The sequence below is a fragment of the Psammomys obesus genome, unplaced genomic scaffold, assembly GCF_907164565.1.
Source record: "Psammomys obesus unplaced genomic scaffold, mPsaObe1.curated_primary_1811, whole genome shotgun sequence".
Classification (NCBI taxonomy): Eukaryota; Metazoa; Chordata; class Mammalia; order Rodentia; family Muridae; genus Psammomys; species Psammomys obesus.
In genome coordinates, this window is record NW_026591711.1 from 227,419 (window position 1) to 251,663 (window position 24,245).

General features: G+C 48.0%; 1 protein-coding gene across 1 annotated transcript; it reads left to right on the plus strand.

Moving 5' to 3' along the window:
• The first annotated feature begins 1 nt into the window (after position 1).
• Gpnmb (glycoprotein nmb) lies at positions 2-23,946 on the plus strand. Its single transcript, XM_055611895.1, has 11 exons — positions 2-376; positions 7,429-7,581; positions 8,152-8,295; positions 9,827-10,000; positions 11,267-11,425; positions 11,703-12,014; positions 15,290-15,388; positions 16,527-16,629; positions 17,290-17,498; positions 22,568-22,661; positions 23,300-23,946. The coding sequence occupies exons 1-11, from the start codon at positions 307-309 to the stop codon at positions 23,451-23,453; spliced, it is 1,671 nt and encodes a 556-aa protein (XP_055467870.1). The 5' UTR covers positions 2-306; the 3' UTR covers positions 23,454-23,946.
• The last annotated feature ends 299 nt before the right edge of the window (positions 23,947-24,245 follow it).

The following is a 24,245-nucleotide window of genomic DNA, read 5'->3' on the forward strand; positions in this document are numbered from 1 at the left end:
TAGGAAAGACGAGGGCAAAGAGGAAGAAAGAAGAGAGGAGCAAATTGCGGGATCACAAAATGAAAATACAGCGCATCCGAAATCAATAAATAGATGCCAGGGGCGAGTGAGTCATGAGCACGAGTTGTTAAGAGGTGGAATTCGAAAGATCAAGCCACACTGCTTAAAGCGTCACATGATCTTCCCCTGGCCCCGTATTTCATAAAACAGAGCGGGCTGCAGGAGGCTGACACCGTCACTCCTGGTGGATGGGACTGGAGAGGGAGAGCCAAGGCCTGACTGGTTCAGCGGGCGCTGGGAAGGAGCATGGAAAGTCTCTTCGCGGTCCTGGGATTTCTGCTGCTGGCTTCAGGACTGCCCCTCCAGGCAGCCAAACGTGAGTCCTGTCCCCTCTGGGACCTTGCACTCATCTAAGCCATGGGCTGGGGGCGCTCGAGTGGAATTTGGGAGGGGGGGAGGTCCGCAGAGAGCAGGGTCTGTTTCAAATGCCAGTACTGTGTTCTTTGCCTGGGGCCGACAGAGAGCAAAAGCCACCAGGCCGCTGGAAGCCTTTTCCACAGTAGCCAGCTTGAGGCCGGAAGTGGGAGGACAGCCCGTACCCCAAGAATAAAGCAAGGCTCCTAAACCACCCTTATCTGCTTCCCGAGCACAGGGCGGAGCTCCTACATTAAGCTAACTTTGCGGAACTCCCCACCCCACCCCTCGCTCTGCACGGAGCAGAGCGCGCTGCCGCTCCAGGGAGAGTCCTGAGAGACGTGCTGGCTCCACCCCGGCTGGGAGGGCTCTGTGGCAGGGCCCCCACTAACATCGCTGCGCAGTGAGTGGCCGCGGCGTCTTCCAGAGTTGGGTGTCCAGGTCCAGCCTCCCTGCGCGCCGCGGGGCAGTGTAGCAATTCAGCACGCCCACCTGTCGCCGCTGCGGTGGGGCTGTCTCTTTTGCAGAATTAGAGCGAGGGGAAGAGCCACTCCCCCTCGCTTCCAGGGGCCGGGGACCCGCCGGGACCAGCACCTGCCCTGAGCCCTAGTATGGCCACCCAGCTGGTAACAGCACCTCCGACTCCGGCCTGGGCAGCTCCGCAGGGGCGTGGCACCTCTTCTCCCTGCCTCCTGTAGCTCAAGTCAGGTCCTCTCTTGGGTCTTCCTGGCTGGGGTGGACCGCAGGCCGGGCAGAGTGGAACCGCTGGAGTCCCTGCACAAGGGGATTGCCAGGCAAGTGGGTAAGTGGCCCAGCTTAATGGCTCCTCCGCCCGGAATGCTCAGAGCCAAGGATGCCCCAGTATTGGGACGCCCCGCCACCTCTGAGATGCCACCTCTGTCCCCTGAGGCCATGACTGTGGGTTTGGACTTCAGACACAGAGACAGCAGACATCGGGATGCCAGGCGGACCGCCAACTTTGTGTCTAGGTGTGGTGCCTTCGCAGAGCCGGGGGAGCCTGACCTTGTGCTTGTCCGGTTTCCCCAGGTGAGAAAGCCCGGCCACAGAGAGAGCCAGGCACCCGCTGGGTCACACAGAGAGCAGGCAGAAAGGACGCCTGTCCTTCCGACCAGGCTTGGGGTTGGACAGAATTGAGTTCGAGCCAGATGCTAGGCTGAACCACGAGTGAATCAGCTTTGCTAAGTTTCCTTTCCGTCATTTGCGAAGGTGGACTCTAGAGTCTTAAGAGATGAGCTACCGGAACACACATGCAGTGGCGGTTCTTAAAAACAGAGCTGCATACCTCCGCCCCTCCCGGGTACCTCCTGCAGCTACAACAGCCGGGAGAAATAGGAATTTAAGAAAAGCCAGCACTCAAAGTCCTCTCCCCAAAATCCCGCGGTTTGGGGGTCAGTAAAACAGTAGCCAACGCTGCACTAAGTGGCTCGTGCCTTTAATCCCAGCAGAAGCAGGTGGATCTCTGTGAGTTCGAAGCCAGCCTAGACTACATTGTGAATTCTAGGGCAGCCTAAGCTACACAGTGAGACCCTGCCTTGCAAAAAAAAAAACAAAAAACAAAAAAAACCAACCACCAACACAGGTGGGGAGGGGGGACAGTAGCCAGGCATTGGGTAGGGGCTTTCAGAAGATGTCTAAAAGCCCCAGGCCTTCCTTGGCTCATCGCAAACTGGACCAACCAAGAGCGATAGGAACTAGCAAGCCTGAGCGCAGTGTAAGGAGGAGGCAGGAACAGCCCTGGCAGAGCAGGTGGTCCGTGAGCAGCGCAGGCTTGGGGTGCTCCGCGATAACCGACTGCGGGGCTCCACCCTGTGCCCCCCTTTCCTGAAAGTCTGCTTGTTACCGCGCGTATCTGATTTTAAGTTGACCTTCTTAGGTTTGGGGTACTCACACATTTGTGTGAAATTGGAAGAAATAGTTCAGATTCCCAAGACAACTTTTACCCAGTCTGCCCAATGGCAAAATTAAACAAAATGATGATGATGATGATAATAATAATAAAATAAAAATAAAAACATTTATCACAACCAAGATTCTGACAGGGAGAAAGTCAAAATGCAAAACATGCCCACTGCTGCCATAACCATCCCATACCCTCCTGCAACCAAATACCCTCCTCTGCCCGGCTCCAGTCCCTGGCCACTAGGAATCTGTCCGTTTAAATAGTATTATTTCCAGCATGTCACACAGGGGAGTTTTACAGTATGAACGTTAGGCATTGGCGTGGGGTTTCTCCTTCGTATGGTTCCATGGAGAGTCACCGACGTGGCTGTGCCAATAGGTTGTTCCTTCTTCTTTCTGAGTGATAATCTGTGGTCATGCTGTTCCACGTTAGCCTCTCACCCGCTGAAGGATGTTAGAATCAGGCCAAGTTGGGGTGCCTACTAGGGAGCACAGTTAGGACAAGCTGGGTATGGTTAACTGCACGCTGAGGCTTGCTAGAATTCGGCAGGGTGGCTGCACCTTTTCCAGTTCCTGCCAGCTGTGTGTGCTGACCCAGTTTCTCTAGCTCCTGTCACTCTGGTGGCCGTGACCAACAGGTCTGCAGGAGGGTTCACCAACAATCCTCTGTGCCCGATGTCCACACATGCTTTTCCCCCTTCCAAATTTGAATTGCTTTTTCTTTTCTGTTTTTGGTTTGGTTTGGTTTGGTTTTTCTCAAGGCAGTTTTCTCTGTGTAACAGCCCTGGCTGTCGTGGACTTACTTTTGTAGACCAGGCTGGCCTTGAACTCACAGCAATCCAACTTCCTCTGCCTCCCTGAGCGCTGAGATGATTACAGGCATGTGCCACCGCGCCCGGCTTTGAACTGCCTTTTAATATTGGTAAAATGCAGCGTGCACCACTCTCCTTTACTTCTTCCCACTGGGGACCACACAGCACAAGTTTTGCTTTTGTTTTTTTTTTTTTAATAAGGCCTAAAGCATCACTTTTTTCCTTTCATGAGTTATGCTTTTGGTGTTGATCCAAGTATTCTTCTCTAGTCCTAAATCCTGATGTTTTCATCTCTGCTTGCTGCTTTTTAAAATGGGTCTTTTCTCTACTGAGTTATTTTTCTTTTTTAGCCTTTTAAAAAGATGTAGTTTGTTGTGTGGTTACCTGCAGCGGCCACAAGAGGGCGCAAGATCTCCTGACGCTTGAGCGTTTGTGAGCTCCCTGCCGCGGCCTAAAATCCGGGCTCCAGTGCTGCTGGCACTCTTAGCACCTCCTCTAAGATCCGTCTGTGTCTGCTGTGAACTCTGGCAGGACAGACTGAGCAAGCCCACTCCTGGCTCCTCTGTTCTTCCGTTGCTCCTGTATTTTTCCCTGACTTCTGAAATTTACAAGCAAAAAAAGAAATCTGTGCAATTTTTTCTTTTTGTCACTGTTGTGCTTTGTTTTCTGGTCGTGCTCAAACCCAGGGCCCTTGCATGCCAGGCTGACACTGTACCACTGAGTCACACCCAGCCTGATCTGTGTGTTGATTGTGTCTGGGGAAACACCTACCTCAGACTCTGTGGGCTCTGAAACAGTGAGAGCTGGTTCTGGGTGTGAGAGGAGAGGAATCCCCTTTTGTGCTGGGTTGAAGATGGCCTGCTGGAGCCTATCTCTCTCCACCCAGGTGTGTTCATCTGAATGGGTGTGGCTTCATTCTTTCCATATGCCTCCGAAGTGAACTTCTAGTTGCGAGCGTTGCTTGAGAAGCCTTGAGTCCACTCCCCACTTAACGTCTGTTCCAGTGGCCACAGTCCTGAAATGTATTTGGGGTTGTCTGATTTGAAGGCTGAGGTCACACAGCCTGCTTATGGCAGAGGCCATGCACCATGACTCCTGGTTCAGTGCTACTGAACACTGCATCTGCCTCCCTCTCAGAGAGGAACAGGAAGGAGAGATGGTGTGATGGGTACGCACGTGGCAGGCTGAATTCTGTATGCAGCACCTACAAAAGAAGCAGGGCATACACGAAAACAGGACACACACCTGTCTCCATGCACAGAAGGTTGAAACAGACAGATCCGTGAGGCTGGGTGGCCAGCCAGTCTATTCTGATTGGTGAGCAATGAGAAGCCATATCTCACAAAAAGGTAGACAGCTTTTCTGAGATGGCACCAGAAGTTGCACTCACATACACACACACGCACACACACACGCACACACGCACACACACACACACACACACACACAGAAAATAAACTGAGCGGGGATATAGCCCAGTTTGCCTACCATGTAATCATTTGGTCTAAAATGCGGGAGTTCTAAGTATCCCGTAGATCTGCTCTGCACATAGAGGTGCTGTCTTAAATAGAAGACACAGATTAGTGCATGCAACCAATATGGTTTCTCCGAGTAGCCACTAAACACCACACTTCATGGTATTCCTTCCAGCGTGTAAGACGTGAAAACAGTTTCTGAACTCCAAGAGCCCATAGCTAAGATGCAGGATCGTATAAACTGGGGAGAGGAGAGTTGCAGACAGTATGTGCTTAGGGGCTTCCCTAGGTCACAGCCAGTTAAGCTTTGGGCTGGAATAGAACAGCCTAGGATTCTTATTATCTAGTGCATTCAGCCCACAGGTACACAGGACCAAAGCAATGACTCAATAATGTCATCTAAGTGGTGTTTCTTATCAGAGTTCTAACCTGACACCGCTGGTATGTTTCCTCAGATCTGTGTCTTCGTAGTTAAATGCAGCTGTGACGGCCAGGCATCATGCCAGGACGCTGCCACCCCTGAAATCGGTACTGAAGAGAGAAGGCCGGGGTAGTTTTCACATGTCTTTTTTTCCTAAAGGAGGAACGCTTCCCAAAAGCTCCAGCAGAGTTCTTCACAGCTCTCCTAAGCGAGAATATAACCATCTTCCCCTACTCAAACTGCAAGGAAAGCTGGGAAATGAGCCTTGGGAATTGTGATCTGTTACAGATCAGGATCTGTAACAGTTGTTGGGGGGGGGTGGGGACAAAGAGGAGAGTAAGCAGGCAATGGCTGCTGGGTAAGAATCAACCGATCTGCATAATACTCAAAGCGCACAGCAACCACATAACCAGCCAGGTTTTCAGGCAAGACTAAAAACAAACAAACAAAAAACTGTCAATTTAAGATTATGGAGAATTTTCAAAGAATTATAGTAAACCTTAGAGAAACTATTCAAAACAAAGAGATATAATTAGTAAGTCAGTGGTGGAGATAAAAAGAGATCCGGTTATAATTCCCCAGACTATAAGGTAGATACGGTGCCTGCCTGTTTTCTCAGCCGTTGAGAGGCAGAGGCAGAAAGATCAGGAGTTAAGGTCATCCTAGGCGGCACAGTAAGTTTGAGGGCAACCCAGACACATAAGACTGTTTCAAAAATTTCAAAACAAATAAAATAAATGAGGAGGAGGGGAAAAAAAGGAAAAGATGGGATGGATAGTAAACAAGATGGTAGGCTCAAATCCAGGATATCTGTCACTACATTATATGTAAATTATCTCGGGAAGTCACACAAAAGCTAGAGACCTTCAGATTTCGTTTATAGATACACAACCAACTATATGCTGTCTACAAAAAAAAAAAAAACTAAATAAGAATACATGCAGACTACAAGTAAAAGAATGAGGGTTGAAGCGATGGCTCAGAGGACCCAGGTTCAATTCCTCACACTCACATGGCAGCTTACACCCATCCGTAATTCCAGTTCCAGAAGTTCTAGCGCCCTCTTCTGGAATCCAGTGGGCACACTATGAACACGGTTCACTGACCTAGTTCAGGCAAAACACCTACACGCACACGCACCTCTACACATAAAATTAAAAAAAAAAAAAAACAATGGAAAAGTTACATTTATATTATATTAAACACTAGCAAAGTAGTCTTTAGAGCAAAGAATATTACCAGGGATAAAGAGGGTTAATTACTAATAGCCAATTCAATCAATAAAGCAATAATTCTAAACGCAGATTATACTTAACAACGGAGCTTCAAAATGCATTTCAAAGAGATGAAGCTAGAAAAAGGATCAGGTTCAACCCTAAGCCAAATAACATAAAAAAAGACCACTCTACATAGCAAATACAGGCTATACAAGAGCTTATTTGAGTGGAGAATGTTTGTTTTTTAAACAAAGTCTCTTTCTGTAACCCAGACTTGAGTTCATGGCAATAATCCAGTCTCAGCATCCTAGGCACGACATAAATGCCTTACTCCACGAATGTGCATGGAATATTCACCAAGATGTCTTCATAGGGCTTTGCTGGGGACTCTCCATGCTTTTCCTCCCTTCAAACGAGAGGATGAAGAGACTGGGAAAGCCTGCAAACCTGCATCCAACTTTCCCGTTAGGATACTATTGCCAAACCTAAATATTTGGAGGCCATATATTGAGAAACCAGGTAAAGCTAAGAAAAAAATGGCTATCAAAATTTTCTCTCTAAGGCTGGGTTTCATGGCGCACGCCTGTCATCCCAGCGGAGGAAGCAAAGGCAGGAGGACCTATACAAAGATGAGGCCAGCCTGGTGCAGTGCGCGATGGCATCTCAAAAAAGTACAGTTCCAGCAGACTTATTTCACTCTTTCCCTTGTTTGTCTGCTTGTGGGGAGAGGCATTGTGGAGGTCAGGAGACAGGTCTCTGAATCGTTGCTCTCCCTCTACCGTGTGGGTTCCAGGAACAGAACTCAGGTTGCCAGTCTGGGTAGCAAGCAACCTCGCCTGCGGAGACACTTCACCAGCCTCAGCAGGCGTTTGGGGGGAGAGAGAACACAGGTCCTCATCACGTAGCTCTGGCTGGTTGGAAATCACAGTGTAGACCAGGCTAGCCTCAGCCTCACAGAGATCTGCCTTCCCCTGCCTCCCGGGTGCTGGGACATTTCAGCGCACCAACACGCCCAACCAGACTCACGTTTTCAGTACCTTTATTTCCTTGACGTGTCGGCTGCACTGTGCGCGTACCTTGGGAGATGAGGCGCTCCGCCGACCGTTCTCACAGCAGTGTTAAGCCAGCGATGAAACGACAATGTCTCTGTGTCTCAACCACCACCGCAGGGTTTCGCGATGTGCTGGGCCACGAGCGGTCCCCGGGTCACCTGAGGGAGCACAGCCAGCTCTGGGGCTGGTCTTCTGATGAAAACGAATGGAATGAAAACCTGTACCCAGCGTGGAAGAGGGGAGACGGCAGGTGGAAGGACTCCTGGGAAGGTAGGTTCTGCTCCCGCAGCCCCAGCCAAGCAGGGCGGCAGCCTCGAACGCCAGGGCGCAGGCGCCCGTGAGTGACGGTGCTCTGGGTGGGAAACGAACAGCCCTGGACTAGGCAAGCTTCTCTCCCTCCCAACGTTTTCACCTTCTAGGTCACAAAATCACCTGGACTTTTAGACGTTCCCAGGGTCTTGAACTATTTTAGACAAGAAGCAGATTCAGCCTCAAGGCTGTTGAGTCCCCGAGCGTAGGAGCCTCAGAAAAGCCAAGGCCGTGACCTGAGCGTCCAGAAAGTGAAAGGGTCCCATACAGGCCAGAGTCCTCCGGCTTTAAGAGTAAAGTCTACAAACTTTCAGCACGTGCCTCCTCAATCCAAAAAGCTGATTTTTTTAAATGTGTGTTAATGTTTTGTCTGTGCCTACATCTGCGCACCACATGTGTCCCTGGTACCCAAAGACGCCTTCTGAGGGCATCAGCTCCCTTCGAACTGGAGTTACGGAGAGATATAACTTTATTAAACACTTCTGGTGAAAGGCCTTCTGGGAGAATGAGCTCCACTCTTTGTTGCCCTAGGAAGCCGTGTGCAAGCGGTCCTGACGAGTGACTCGCCAGCTCTGGTGGGTTCCAATATCACATTTGTGGTGAACCTGGTGTTCCCCAGATGCCAGAAGGAGGATGCCAATGGCCACATCATCTCTGAGAGGAACTTCAGAGACGGTAAGAAAGCTGAGCCATGCCCTGGAGCCCCGCCCACAATTCTGAGGCTCACAGGGGATGTCACCGCCCCTTGCCACCCTCCCCCTCAGGCTGGATGACGGGGATGCGGGGATCACTTCCACCCCCAATTCCCCTCTCTGTTCCTCCTCCTCTCACTAGTTCCAGCTCTTCCCAAGTAACCCCCCTATAAGCTATACTATCAAGATGAGACAAACTTGGTGACTGAGCGTGCGGGGCCCCGGGTTCCACCCCTAGCATGACTTGAGAATTCAAAAACCTAAACCTACATTTCCTCCAGTGTCATACCCACCTTGTCCTGTGTCCACTATCCATGTTCAGGTTCTTGTTTTATTGCCTGAAAAACTAATCGAATACACACACGTCTTCCCGTGTAGTCCAGGCTAGCCTCAAACTCATGACCTTCCTGCCTCAGTCTCCAGAGTGTTAGGATAACAGGTGTGTGTTTCTTTGCCCAACTTCTTACTAAAAAAATAAAATAAAATAAAATAAAATAATTAAATTAAATTAAAAACACTGATTCTGGCCAGGGTGGCAACACACGCTAGTAATCCCAACACCTTGGCTTAAGATATCTTAACTGTAACAAAAAACAAGAAAGAACTCAAAGACCAATGGAGTTGTGTCAAAAGGATACAAGAGCCAGTCCAAAGGGCTCTTGGTCATATTTGGGAAAATTTTAGAAAAAGAGGAATAACAACTAGTAGCCAGATAAAGGAACTCAAGTCAAGGAGCTATTCAAGACCACAGGCAATGACATTTGGAGAGGTTTCTACTCCTTCCGAGATTCGATTAGACACTTTTCTATGTCTGTTTCTCTTGAGTTTTCTCTGCATCTATCTAGGTCCGTTATAGCTACCTGCAGAAGGAGATCCTCTCTTTAGGATTTATTTTTACTACTTACTGATAGGTCAACGTCTGTGTTTTTTTGTGCAAGTGCCCTCAGAGGCCAGCAGAGGGTGACAAATTCCTCAGAGGTGAAGAGCAGGCTGTTGTGCTGGGAGGAGGAGTCTTTTAACGGAAGAGACTGTGCAGGAGACAAATGCAGGCCAGGCTGGAGAGGGCAGAGTCGTGGCGCTGCCGTGATGTGGGGGAACGCTCTCCTTAGGGCAGTCCTCGGCTGAAGACTGCTGAGGGCTGCGACTGAGAACTTCGCTGCACTGTCAGTGAGTGAGGAAAAGAAGCTGGGAACAAGAGTGTGCCATTCTAGAAGATGGCGCCTCCCGCAAGATGCTGTGAATAGCACTGAGACTTGGAGACTCAAGGGGAAGAGGCTTGTGTTAAGTAAAACCTCCAGACAGAAGTTTCCTGGAAATTGATGATACAACACTTTATTGACATACAGCATGGACAAGGAAAGTGCCGAGTCATCGGGGTGGCGTGGGTGAATGCTCAACATGAAGACGTCATCCCTGTAGCAGCTTTCACAGTGGTTCTGTTAAACTGAAGTGTTTGAGTGCTGAGCATTGAACATTTGGAGGCCAGAAAACTGACCTATTTGTTTCTCTGCTAGATTCGGCACTGACTTCTAACCTGTATGCCTACAACTTGACAGCAGAGGCAGAGGATGGCGAATGGGAAGGTGACACCAGCCAAAGCCAGCACCTCAAGTTCCCCGACGGGAAGCCCTTCCCTCGACCCCACGGATGGAAGAAATGGAGCTTCGTCTACGTCTTTCACACACTTGGTTTGGTTTTTACAAACGCTTCTCTTTTTACATCGCCTTCATATCTTAACCTTGCCTTTCCATGTTCTCTAATTGAAACTATACCACCAGTCCCTCTGGGGGCTCTCCTTACCCGGGTGAGCAGTGAGGAAAAAAATAAAATCCTGGTTAATGTCGCCAGGTCCACAGGACACCACAGAAATAATTCTTCATTAATTATTATTAATGAATTGCTCAGAAATTATTGTTCATTAACCTGTTAGTGTTCTCGAGTGAATTAGTGACGCTTAAAGAAGCATATGCTTTGTAAAAAAAAAAAAAAAAAGGACATATAGAAGAACACAAACAAAATATAAAAATCATTCACAAATAACATCAGAAATGATCGCTACTGAAGGATAATGTTTTCAGTATTCATATTTCTTGTTTAAGATATTAATGGATACGTGCATTTATTTTGTTATCACAGCGTTTGACTATATTATTCAAAATTCCTTACACTGGCCTGCCACTTCTGTGGCCAGCGCCTGTGAGTTTCAGGGATGGCTACAGAGGGAAACAGAGTGACTCGAATGTGTTCGTGCAGGGGTTCCATTCCCTTTCTATCTGTGGTCCACTGTTGCTCTTTCGTGGATCTGTGGCTGGATTTCAGTACAAGCAATTTTAGAAAGTGGAAGTCCAGTCTTCCAGAAAAATCTAAACAGAGCTGTGATGGCCATCAACTTACATCAATTGCTTTTTAATTATTTCAGGTTTTTTTTGGGGGGGGGGGCTGTTTTTTGTTTTTTCAAGACAGGGTTTCTGTGTGCAGCCTTTGCTGTCCTGCACTGACTGTAGAGCAGGCTGGCCTCGAACTCACAGAGATCCATTTGCCTCTGCCTCCCTGAGTGCTGGGATTACTGCTTTTGAATTGTCAGGAAAAGAAGGTAGATTTGTGGATAAAGACCTTTTCAAAACTCCCCCCAGATACATCACCATGGCATTAAGTGAGTTTCCTAAGGCAAGGATATGCATTTCCCGAGCAAATCATTTAAAGGTAATAAAGCGCTCACCTGTAAATTAGGACCTGATTGCATCGTCCCCTAAAGAGCTCCATCCTTTTCACGGCTGTGAGTTTCCTGCAGCTGGAGAGTTGCTTCATCCGGTTTGCATGGAGCCGCCAGGGGCTCCCTTTCCGGGGCTTCCAGCCTGTTCTTTCCTCAGAGCAGCCTTGAACTAGCCTTTCAGAAACAACTGTCTAACGGTCAGGTAGGTTAGCAGTAACTAGAAACGTCTATCCTCCCACAGGTCAGTACCTCCAAAAACTGGGCCGGTGTTCAGCGAGAGTCTCTATGAACACAGTCAACTTGACCGTTGGCCCTCAGGTCATGGAAGTCGCTGTCTTCCGACGGCGCGGCTGGGCGTACATCCCCATCTCGCAGGTCAAGGACGTGTATGTGATAACAGGTGCGTGGCGTGGACGAGACGGGAGTGGAGCACGAGGCATTTAGTCCTTTTGACATCAGAAAGAGTCGGTCCCAAAGTGGTCGGGGCAGGGTAAAACTCCTCCGGACTCCAGCAGAGCGGGAGTGTTTAATTCTGTGGGGCCCCACCTGTCTGCCAGCTGGGACATGCTAAAGCTTACATGTGAGGTCTCAGTCTTCAGGCCGAGAGCATCACTGCAGCCCTCCGCCACAGCCGCGCACACGCGGGTTTTCTTTCTTCCTTGTGTTGCATCTTCTAGACCAGATCCCTGTATTGGTGACCATGTCCCAGAAGAACGACCGGAACTCGTCCGATGAAACCTTCCTCAGAGGCCTCCCCATCATGTTCGATGTCCTCATTCACGACCCCAGCCACTTCCTCAATGACTCTGCCATCTCCTACAAGTGGGACTTTGGGGACAACACTGGTCTGTTTGTCTCCAACAAGCACACTGTGAATCACACGTATGTGCTCAATGGAACCTTCAACCTTAACCTCACCGTGGAAGCTGCAGTGTCCGGGCCGTGCCCTTCACCTTCACCCGCAGTGCCAACACCCAGCCCCTCTTTAAGTGAGTACTTTCTGGGTAAGGTGGGGGGGTGGTCATTGTCTTCATTAGTTATTCAGTAACTTAGTTAATCAGTTTGAGACACTATGTATTGCCACCGGCCTTGAGCTCAAAATCCTATGATTTCCCTGTTGCTGTTAGGTTTTCATTGCCCGTTCTTATCCCTTTATAGGACGTTTTAAATTGTCAAGTAATTAATTCACATGTCTTAGTAAAACATCAAACAAGCCTAGCATAAAGGCAAAAGTCCCCATGAGTTCTCTTCCCAAGCTCATGCTGACACTGGCTGTGTTTCCGTCCAGATCATTTTCTAGGCGTTTACAAACATTCTGTAGGTTTTGTCACTTTGGACTTCATGTCAGTGGGTTCGTGCGATACACCTTGTTCTGTGACTTGCCTCTCTTCGTTAAACAACCACGGCGGCTTTCGGTCCCTGTGCATGGAAATCCATCCCGTCTGACCGGGCGCGAGCACAGCGTCACAGGGCGTGCTAACACCCTGCAAGCTTGTGGCTTAGCAACTAAGCAATCCCAATCCCGTTACAAATGCGGCGGAACTGGGCAAGTCCCACACACAGCTTCCCCTTAGTATGGCTCTAAACCCCTCCCTCCCCACTCTTCTCCCTTCCTTTTCCCTTTCCCCACGCTCTTAGGTAGCCCAGGTTAGCATCAATATTATCACCCAGGGTGGTGACCTCCAGGCTTCGCCTTTGCTGGGACTACAGGCGTCCACCGCCACACCTGGGAACCAAACACAGGGCTTTTCAAATGCTGGCCAAATACTCTACCAAGAACGCTGCTTTTCTAAGAACCAATGTCTTTATCTGGGAGAATGGATAACTGTCCTTAAATAGAAAGAGCAGCTGTAAATTCTAAATAAATTACAGATGTCTTTAGTGCCAAAAAAAAAAAAAAAAATCTGGTTAATTTACTCAATTTGGGCCTTTTAAATCACATTTTTATAAAGCCAGCTTGTCTTTCTTATAAGCTGTGTCATGCCATACATCAATCACATTTTCTGAATCTTCTGCATCTTGTGCCTTATGCATTTCTAATGAATATTTCCTCTGTTCTTCATACCGGTTTGTTAATAAACATCTTTTTCTAAATTAAAAAAAAAATATTCTGAAGCCTATTTCAAAAGGTATTTTAATTTGCTGCTTTTGTTTTTCCTAAGTCAAGCTGTAAAACAAAGACCAGTACCCCCTATGCATTCAGTTTTACTGAGAAGAGTCCTGTCTTTATGCAAAGGTGCTAACTCAACCATAATTAATTTAGAATGCCTGAAAGCAGCTGGGGAGGGGGAGGGCTAGGGAATGGGGCCTGAAGTGAGTAAGTTAGCCAGCCATAACTTTTTACATTTGTGTGCGTGTGTGTGTGTGTGTGTGTGTGTGTGTGCGCGCGCGCGCGCGCGCGCGAGTGCGTGCATAGGTGGGGGGGCTTCTCCTTCCACATGGGATCCAGGCTTGCCAGGTTCACACAACAGACTTTACCCACTGGCCCAGCCTGTATTATTGGACATCATTATTTGACAAATAAGGTTCAGCTAATCGCAGAAGTCAGAGGCACCAGGGATGCAGCTGAGAAGCAGAATAGGGGCCTGGACTCCATTCTCAGCACTGCAATAAATAAGTAAGCACCAGCTTGAAGCCCTGGCCCAAAAATAAACAAACAGCCAAGTGAAACCACAGGCCTGAAAAACTACAAGTTGAAGAGGGCACTGGGCAGCTGAATGAATCAGGAGGCTGGGAAGTGTGTCCTATTTTTCTACTATCTGTTCGCTCTTGTTCATTTTCCAGACTTCTGCGAACAAATCTGAGGAACAGAACAACCTTTATAAGCCAAGTGCTGATCAGCGTGATAGCATGTGTACCATATTAAACATCCATCACCACACTGCCACACTCACACACAGACACACACGCATGCACGCACTCACACAGCCGCACATCTATCGGGTCACGTGATTTTATGCTTGTCAAACTTTCCTGCATTCGTAGCCAACACCTCTCACCTCATTCTCTGGGGAACAGGGAGTTAAGTTTTTCTCACCCACCCTTGCAGGCCTTCATTTCTCTCCATTGATCCTTTAACAAATCTTGACTCTACATATCCGTCATCTGCAAAGACACCTGTTAAATTTTATGATTGCCTTATTGACCTTGGACTGGGCAGATATTTTACCTTCACTGTCTCAATGACCTCACCATCCATCTCCCAGCCTCCATCCAATGCCATCTGCCTTATCAGTTCCTATCTGGGCTACCTCCCATCCATAATCCCAATGGACTTACTTATATATTTCATCTTGGTGTTTTCTCCATCCACGCCATCCTTGGAGTCCTTCCTCCCAACCCACATGGTTCCTTCTCTATGCTAACCCATCATAGTGTCCTCCTTCCTCCTCTATTTTTTATTTGTCTGTCTCCTTCCCATGATTCTCCCCTTCCCAAAACCTGGGAACCTCAGCCACACCTACCCCATTCTGCCCTGTTACCCAACTTACTATATAGCTCGTGTTGGTCTCAACTTACAGCCATCACTCTGCCTCGGCCTCCTGAGTACTGGGATCATTGGCATGGATACCATGCCTGGCAGAGAAGCAGGTTGTGAATGCCTTATCTCACTTTGGTTTAAATGGTTCAGCCTGGGAGGACAGTGAGATTAGTTTTATTTCGCTGATGAGCAAATAGAGGCAAAGACATGAAATGCTGTGTGAGCAACAAGCGGTGCCACGGATAAGGCCAGAACACCTGCACCCTGATGAAAAGGGAACTTTTCTGCTGCGGCCTGTTTATAGATTCTAACAGGCCTTCAACTTTTCATTTGCGGCCTGAGTTTAAAAAAAAAAACATCCATCTGTTGTGCTTTGAGTTTGGGTGTGGCTCAGCAGGAAAGCGCTTGCCTGGTATGGGCAATAGGCCAGGTTCCCACAGCCAGCTCCACCTGAAAGGAAGATTTACAGCTGACTCCTTACTCTGCCTCCAGGGACTTGACCTGTCCAGATGTTGAGAGAGTGAAGAAAAGACTGATATACTCAGAAAGCTGGGATGTGGCAGTCTGGGTCTTCAGTAAGTCTGGACCAGCCTGGGATACTTGAGTCCCTTTCCGGAAAAAAATGTAAAACAAACACCAAAACAAAACAAACAAACAAAAAAACCCACCAAAACAAAAATAATAAAGAACAGGTGGACATGGGGGGGTTGTTGTTATATAATGTTATCTCCATTACATTCTTAGTCTCCATTTATTGAAACTTCTATTATTCATACTTTCTAGTGCCTACTGGTTACAACTCCATGAAGCTGAGTGACATTTCTAATGGAAACTGCCAGATAAACAGATACGGTTACTTCAGAGCCACCATCACAATTGTAGGTAAGGCTGAAGACCAGTGGGGAAGGGTGTCAGAGTCTACAAGACCAACCATTCACGTTGCCAACAGTAGAAGGGTAGAGATAAAGGAGCAGGGGTCACTTGTCCTGGCCAAGGTGATGCAAACCCACAAAGCAATGGCTCTTAGTTTCCACGCTTCACTCACTCACCTGCCTGCCCTATGCTTTCTGGTAGAAATTCATCCCCTGGGCAGCCCACATGCTAAAGATCCTGGCCTTGGATTCCATGTGAACATCCAGGAATCTCAATGGATAGGAGGAAAGAAAGCCAGCATGGCATGCCCACTGTTTCCTCTGTGACTCTTACAAAGTCTCTCTCTTCTGCCCGTAAAGGGGAATGAGCAGGCTACCACACAGGGATGTTCACCTCAGGGACTGCAGCGAGGTCCCCGGCAAAGAAAATGGGTGGGGACCACATCCCAGCCTGGGCATCCGAGATTCTGGAGAATGAGCTAGAAGCTGTAACTGTGTGCTGTTTCTAGGGATAGGATTGGCCACCTGTGACACAGGAGCTGGGCGCTCTGTGACCATGGGGACAGCATCTGCCTTTTCCCAAGCCGTCTCCAAAGAAGAAGTGCTACTTTCTAACACACACTAGGCTCTTAAAAAACAGCAACAACAAAAACAAAAACAAAACACACACACAAGCTAGGTGGGCAGAATAGTTCCATGTGACTATGAAAACACTGCATGGACGAGAAAGCAAAACTCGGGGGAAGAATTCTCATATTTGGTAGATTTCTGTTTTGCAAGAATGTCTTTTTTTTCCCTTCTCGTCTGTTAAGGAACATATCTTAGTCTATTAAGTTTCTGTAATAGGGTGTGTGGTAGGGGTTAGGGGAGGTTTATAAACAGCCAGAGTTCATGGCTTGCTGTCCTGGAAGGTGGATGACAGATCTGATGTCTGGCAAGGAGCACTTCGTGGTTCGTGGAAGGCCACCCCCTTGCCATGTCCTCCATGTGGTCTCTGCCTAAGAGCACTGGTCACTGGTCAACAGAGGCCTTGCGCCCTCATACCATAACTTAGCTGGGATTTTAACACAGGAAACAGTCTCTGGAGGACTGGGCTCCTCTGCTTCCTGTTGTATTTTGACACTTCTCTATGGTGGCTGTTTTGCCAGAGGGAATCGTAGAAGTCAACATCATCCAGGTGGCAGCCGTTCCCGTGCCCGGGCCACAGCCTGGCAACTCCCTGATGGACTTCATCATGACCTGCAAAGGGGCGTGAGTATGGGGTCATGCCAGAGGAAGGGCCAAGTGAGGACCCCCAGTCTGAATAAAGGGCTTGACCCTTAGAGGTTGACTCACAATCCTTCATCTTAGAAACCTCAGATGAGCTGGGTGTGAGGGAGAGGGACCATGCCTGTAATCCCAGGAGTCAAGGGGCTAAGTGGGAGAGCACGGGCTGTAGAGTGATCCCATCTATTAAAAGAAAAAATAAAAAGGGGGCACGGAAGAGGGCACCCTAGCATACACAAAGCCCTGGGCTGGATCCCAGCACATAAAACAGGACATGCAGTACCTGCCTGTAATCACAGTACTCGAAAGGTTGAGGATGGACAATCTGCAGTTTAAGGTCATCTTTAACAACCCGGGGGCATGAGACCCTGTATTTTAGAAAAAAGAAAGAAAGGAAGGGATGGGGGAGAAGGAAAGAAAAGCAAAACGACCCTGTTTAAAACTTTACTATAAAGGCATGCATAGTGTCTTGTCCTAACTCTCAAGAAGCTGAGGCAGGAGAATCACCACAGGTTCCAGGCCAACAATGTGAAACCCTGTTTCAAAACAGCCAAACCCTTCAGTAATGCAAACACCAGCAAAACCCCTGACATCGCCCTCTTCTCTCTCGTGTCCTCGTCCTCATCGCCCCCTCCCACATCACAGCACTCCCATGGAAGTCTGTACCATCGTCTCTGACCCCACCTGCCAGATTGCCCAGACCAGGCTCTGCAGCCCTGTGGCTGTGGAGCAGCTGTGCCTGCTGTCTGTGAGGAGAGCCTTCAGTGGGCCTGGCACGTACTGTGTGAACTTCACTCTGGGAGACGACACAAGCCTGGCCCTCACCAGCACCCTGATCTCTGTCCCTGGCAAAGGTGAGGTTTGATTTATAACTGTGAACATTTCCTATAGTTCCATGTGACTATGAAAACACCGCATGGACGAGAAAGCAAAACTCGGGGGAAGAATTCTCATATTTGGTAGATTTCTGTTTTGCAAGAATGTCTTTTTTTTCCCTTCTCGTCTGTTAAGGAACATATCTTAGTCTATTAATATTGGGTGCAGAAGTATGCACCCAATATTAAAGCCCTCGAGGAGTTCACTACCAAAATTTATCTTGTGGCAACATCCTTTGAACTCTTGTTAACAAGGATACACAAAGAAACCCTGTCTTGAAAAATCAAGAGAAAGAGAGATAGAGAGAGAGAAAGAGCTTGGGTTAAGCTGGATGTGATGGTGCATACCTTTAATTCCAGCACTCAGGAGGCAGAGTTCCAGGTCAGCCTGGTCTACACTCTGAGTTCCAGGCAGCCAGAGCTACATAGAGAGATACTATCTCAAAGCAAACAAACAAAAAAGAATGAGCATCAAAACCCAACCACAAATTTACTTAGCAAAGTGTGGAGGGAGGGACTTGGTGAAATGGTGGTGGAAGAAAAGCCTGCCGATGAAAGGGGAGGAGACCACAGGCCAGCAACAATGAGGTGCCAGAATGAGGTGTGAGAAGTGGGTATCATCATTTGCTCCCTCTGACCCTCATGTGGTCCTCGCAGTGGCCAAGAGATTTGTATTTCCAGAGGAAATCATCATTAAACCAAACAAACAAAATGACAGTGAGAAAGGAGAGGCTGGAACCGGGGTTTCAGAAGAACCTGCCAGAGCAAAGAGATGCAGCCAAAAGAAATGGGACACTAAATTGATACTTTGCTCCCTCTGATTCTCCTGTGGTCTTTTTTTTTTTCCTTCCTCATGTTTACTGAGAGTTTCCCCAAGGTAGTACCAACTAACTTACCCACTCACCAGAAAGACTACTTCTTAAGCCAGGCATGGACTTTCTTACCTCTGATTCTAGGCACTCAAGGCAGGAGAATCATGAGTTCAAGGACAGTGCGGGCTATATAGTGAGATCTACAGTAAACCTCAATGCTGAGTATGATGGCAAACACCTTTAATCGCAGCGCTTGGGAGACAGGTGGGCAGATCTACATAGTCAGCCCGATCTCTATAGTAATTTCCAAGCCACCTAAGGCTACATACTGAAATCTTGCCTCAAAAAGAGAGAGAGACAGACAGAGAAGAAAAGCAAAAGAAAGAGAGAAACAAAACAAAAAAGACAGAAAGAAAAAGAAAAAGCCAGGCAGTGGTGGTGAACACCTCTAATCCCAGCACCCAAGAGGCCGAGGCAGGCTGGTCTCTCTGAGTTCGAGGCCAGCCTGACCTACAAAGTGAGTGGACAGCCAGGGATACACATAGAAACCCCGTCTCAAAAAAACAAACCAAACCAAGCAAGCAAACCAAACCTTCTGTGAAGCCCTCCCAATGCTTTGGGAGTGGATGAGAGAATTCACAGGCTCAATCTGGTGGGTAACTCATTTCCAATGCCCTGAGACTTGGAGCTTGTTTAACAAGGTAAAATGGATTGACATCCTCATTCATCAGTATAAAAGGAAGCTCAAAAAAAGCCATTGAATGACATTTGTAAGCAATCAGAAAGCATACCATCTACATGGCCTGTTTTTGCTTGCATGACTGATCTTTTCATGGAATTCAATTCAGTTCATCTTCAGGCACTTTATCGTGGAGCCATCCCAATCCTAGAGTCCATCTGGGCTGACCCCGGTGGTCAGGGTTAATCCCTCCATGTGGCCTCTTGATTGTACCAAAAGGCCGTAAACATAAGATGAACAGGGTGCTGCCTTCCTGCCACCAAATACTGTTTTCATTTTTACTCTTTTGAGACAGGACCTCAGTATGCAACTGTGGTTAACCTGGACCCCACTGAGTAGACTAAGCTGACCTTGAATTTACGGCACTCCTCCCACCTCTGACTCCTAAATGCTGACATTACAGACACACGCCACCATCCCTGGCTTGCCAAAGTGTTTTACAATAAGCTGGTTTTTGCAAGTAGAAGAAGTTCACTCTAAAACAAAAATGAAAGGTATAGTATGGTAGAGTATAGTATAGTATAATATAATAATATAATATAATGTAATATAGTGTAGTATAGTAGAGTGTATAGAATATAGCATCAACCAGTGATAGTTATTGTCTTATAATATCAGGTATTCATACTGGGCTGAATTGTCTTGTTCAAGTAGGGCAACCAGAAATGCTTACACCACCACCACCATCACAAACACATGCATAATTCATCACACTCTGATGCTCTAATGGCTGCATCTTCATCATCACCAGGCAACAGGAAGTTCTCGGCTCTCTTAGGATCTCAGGGACCCACCGTCACGGGTCCAGTTGACTGAGTTGTCACTCTGCAGCATAGGTATGTAGTTATTCGTCTGAAAGCTTATCAGAGCGGAGCGCTGAGAACAGGTTGCAAAAGCACCCTGCCTCTTAGGGGACAGGGTACACTGGCACCTGCCAGAGAGCAGGGGAGGAGAGAGACGCAGCGAGGCGGCTGGAGACTGTGGATGTTTCTATGTGCTGACCTCCAGGAGCTGCGGAGCTATCTACCCCAGATCTTTGTCTTTCAGAATCACCTTAAGAATCTTAGCTCATTCCATTTTGTTCCCGTGTGCTGGCAAACTGCTGATCTTCTGAGTGGCTTATAGGGTTAACTGTTAGGGTCCCACAATTTTTGTTGTAGCGAGTGATCATGTTAGGTATGACTTAAACCCAGTCTCAAAAACCAAATAACGGGGGCTGAGGTGGAGCACAATGGTAGGGCATTTGCCTGGCATGAGTGAGGCCATGAAGTCCTGGCTTCCACTCCCAGCACCCTAAGGAAAGAAAAGAAAAAGAGGGTAGTTTGAGGGATGCGTGGTGGGACATGCCTACACTCCCAGCACCCGGGAAGTTGATACAGGAGAGTTGCAAGTGAAAGGCCAACTCAGGCAGAATCTGAGAGAGAGAGAGAGAGAGAGAGAGAGAGAGAGAGATCAGTCAGAAAAGTGCTCACCTTGCCATCATGAGGACCAGAGTTCAGATCCCCAGCAACCCCAGAAAACGTTAGGAGTGGTGATGTGTGCCTGTAATCTCAACAACGGTAAGATGGGAGGCAAGGACAAATTAGTCTAACACACTTGACCAATTTCCAAGCCAGAGAGAAAGCTAGTCTCAAACAAAAGAAGAATGACACCTGTAGCTGCCCTGTATCTCCACATGTACACAAGTGACACACACACACACACACACACACACACACACACACACACACAGAAGGAAAGTCAGGAAAGAAAACCTGTAATCCAGTGAGTCTTATTCAGCTGAAATTCTTTTTATTGATTGATAGCCATTAAGCTGTCCACCTCATCCCCAGCACAGAGCTCTGCACTGGGCAGAAGTCACTGGCCAGGGAACAAAACAAGAAAAGACCCCTGTTTCCCTGGGCAGTGACAGATGATACAGGAAAACATTGAGATCAATTCAGTCTCAGTTTGTTTAAGCCCCAAACTGAGCAACACTGAAGTCAGAAGAGGTCCGAGAGGTCTGCAGGGCTGTCAGGACCCCAGGGGCTGCCGCTGCTGGACTGCTTCCTTCATTGAGGCCCGGAGCCAACCAATTAAGCTGCTTGGGATTGACTGAAACTCAGCTGATTTTGTTTTAAGGGTGTGTGTGTGTGTGTGTGTGTGTGTGTGTGTGTGTGTGTGTACACGCATGAGCACATACTTATTGTGAGCTTCCAGACATGAATATTAGTCAGAAAACCCAGGTCCTCTGCCAAAGAAGCAGTGTTCTCAACTGCTGAGCCGTCTCCCCAGCTCCTCAGCTGTTGGTTTTTAATGTTGCCTGGGGTGTTTGTTTCTGTTTGTTTGCTTGTTGAGGTGTTTTAATTTCATTTTATGTGTGTGTGTGAGTATTTGCCTTCATGTACGTCTGTGTATCACATGGATGCAGCCCCTGGAGTCCAGAAGAGGGCATCAGATCCTCTTGAAACTGATATTATTGTTAGCTGCCGTGTGGGTGCTGGGAATTGAACCCAGGTCCTCTGCAAGAGCACTGAGCCACCTCTTCAACCCCCTTGTTCTTTGCTTTGTTTTTATAAAATATTCTCGTAAGAGGTTGTCATTTGTCCTTGTCGGTTAGGGCAGAGCTCAGAACACCCAATCAGCCTTAACTTAAGGCAGGCAGTAAACAACGTAACAAGGTGGTATTTTTAGGAAAACAAACTGGGTCAAGGGAGGAAGAGGCATGGGCTTGGAGTGGCGGTGAGGGCAGTGGTCAGCAGCCTAGATTGGGTGTGGGAACAAGTCTTGCTGCTCAGTGGTATCATCATGGTGAAGAACTGCCTGCAACTAAGACCTGAATATAAACAGTGAGGACACATTAAGGCCACTGTGAGAGTCGTCAGAGCTTCATTCTGTAAGCAAGGGTGAGAGGGAGGTGAGGAGATTACGTGTGCGAGCGGTGGAGAGATGATTGTGAGAGCAGGCTCAGTCCCTGAAGAGGACCACCTAGGAGGATGGAGATGGTAGCGGAGCAGACAGAGGCGGCTGAGGTAATCAGATACGCTCTGGAGGGGAGACAGGACTGGTTGGTGCCCTCAGGAATGCTGGGAAGGCATCATGATTGAGGAAACCCCCGAGATGAGACAGGAAAGGGCAGCCCCAGGAGGTTTCCCAGAATTCTGAGGGGCGGGAGGCGGGGTGGCTAGCACAGGGGCAGCCGCGCAGCATGAGGGGAGGCCAGAGGACAGCACGGTGAGCATGAGAGCCTTTCAACATCTGGGCGCCGACAGCCCAGCAGCGTCCTCCGAGGGTGTCTGTCACCGGGCTGTGACGTTGTCCTCACCACAGTGTTCCGTGCATGCCCACTTACTGTCAACCCACAGCCTACATGCTGTTTAATGGGGAGGTTACCTAATGCCCAGAGCGCCGTAAGCATCTTCTTCAGCCGCCCCTCCTTGTTTGTCCGACGGCATGACAAGCAGATGTCCTCCAACAGAGTGGAATATGACTCGTGTGGCTTTTCTTCCTCTTTAAAGACCCAGCCTCCACTCTGGGATTGGTGAATGGTGCCCTCATCGCCATCGGCTGCCTCGCCATGCTTGTCACCATGGTAACCATCTTGCTGTACAAGTGAGTTTCTGGTCTTAACACTTTATATCTCTGTGATGGATAGTGAAAAGCAAAGAGCTTTCTTCTGGGTGAGAGTGCCAGTTTCTTTTCCCTTCGAAATGTTTTGTGTATCCGAAGAAATGCATACATTGAACCACAGATAACAAACTAGGACCTATTAATTTTACTGCGGTGTTGGACTTGTTTGTTTTAATCCTGCTACCAGAGGTCAGTAACTTGAGAAAATTGTTTCTTTGTAATGTTTAAGATCTCAAAGTGAGTGCTTCTTGCTTGAAGAGAAAGTAGCTATACTCCCCTAAAATGCTTGTCTGTGGCTCGCGATAGGCAGGGTTGAATGAAGCAGCTCTTTTGCCCCTGCCATGAAAAATATTGTCAAGGGGACTGGAGAGATGGCTCAGTATTAAGAGCACTGTCTGCTCTTCCAGAGGTCGTGAGTTCAATTCTCAGCAACTGCATGGTGGCTTACAACCACCTATACTGGGGTCTGGTGCCCTCTTCTGGCAGGCAGGTGTACACGCAGTCAGAGCACTCAAATACATAAAGTAAATAAGAAACCTTTAAGAAAGAAAGATGCTGTGGAAAGAAATTTAGTCGCGCTGAAGATGTTTTTAAAGTCCTATCCAACACATTATTTTCAGAAAACACAAGGTATACAAGCCAATTGGAAAGTGCCCCGGCATCACCGTCAAAGGCAAAGGCCTGAGTGTTTTCCTCAGGCACACAAAAGCTCCATTCTTCCGGGGAAACCAGGAGAAGGATCCACTGCTCCAGGGCAAGCCGGGAATGCTGTAGGTCTTCAGCCTACAGTGACCAAGAGCCCGCTCCTCCGTCCACTCCTCCGTGCATTTGCATAAGCTGTGCAGGAGTACAGGAGGGTGAGCTCCAAGGACTGTTTCCTAAGGATTATTGTAAAATACATATCATGACTTAGGGAGCTTAGTTAAACAGCATTTTAGAGAAGAGATGGGCCGATTTAGTGTTTCCTCCCATTTGTATCGTGGTTTTTACACTGTTAGTAGGATGGGCACACTGTGTCTGGAGAGTGAGGGAGAAGTCATTGCTCCAGAAGGTCCTAGGTTAACTGGGAGAGGAGGCTACATGCTTCCCAGCTCTGCACATAACCATGTGCATGAACCCAGCTAGTCCTGACCTGAAGACTACACTTCATCTAACTGTATCCCGGATCACTGAACATGCCTGAGCCGCTGACTGAACGACGATGGGCCCGAGCTTTTTGTATGTTATGTGTGTACCATGTTATACTCATTAAAGAGACAATCTAATAAGCTGGTGTGATTATTAAATTGGTGTGAAAAATTTTCCTGTGTAGTTGAATGAAGTACTCGATGAAGTACTCGTCCATTCATTTGTCCATGGACATTTACTTGGCGCTTTCTGTATACCAACCTTGATGCCAGAACTGGGCTCTGCACTCGGAGTTGGTGCAGTTACCCGCACACCTGGCTCTTGGTGCGTGCTGGTGTGCTATGGTTTTCTAAGGGACGCCACTTCTTTTCCTATCTGTTTCCGTGTTAAAATTGTACAGGTTATAGTCAACGAAGGCCTCACCTCTATGTGTAACTA

Bases quoted from the DNA above. Each gene is read 5' to 3' on its own strand.
- Gpnmb (XM_055611895.1), top strand. From the start codon at position 307: ATGGAAAGTCTCTTCGCGGTCCTGGGATTTCTGCTGCTGGCTTCAGGA. The intron at 8,296-9,826 runs GTAAGAAAGCTG...TTTCTCTGCTAG, and splicing joins TGAGAGGAACTTCAGAGACG to ATTCGGCACTGACTTCTAAC. The intron at 11,426-11,702 runs GTGCGTGGCGTG...TGCATCTTCTAG, and splicing joins GGACGTGTATGTGATAACAG to ACCAGATCCCTGTATTGGTG.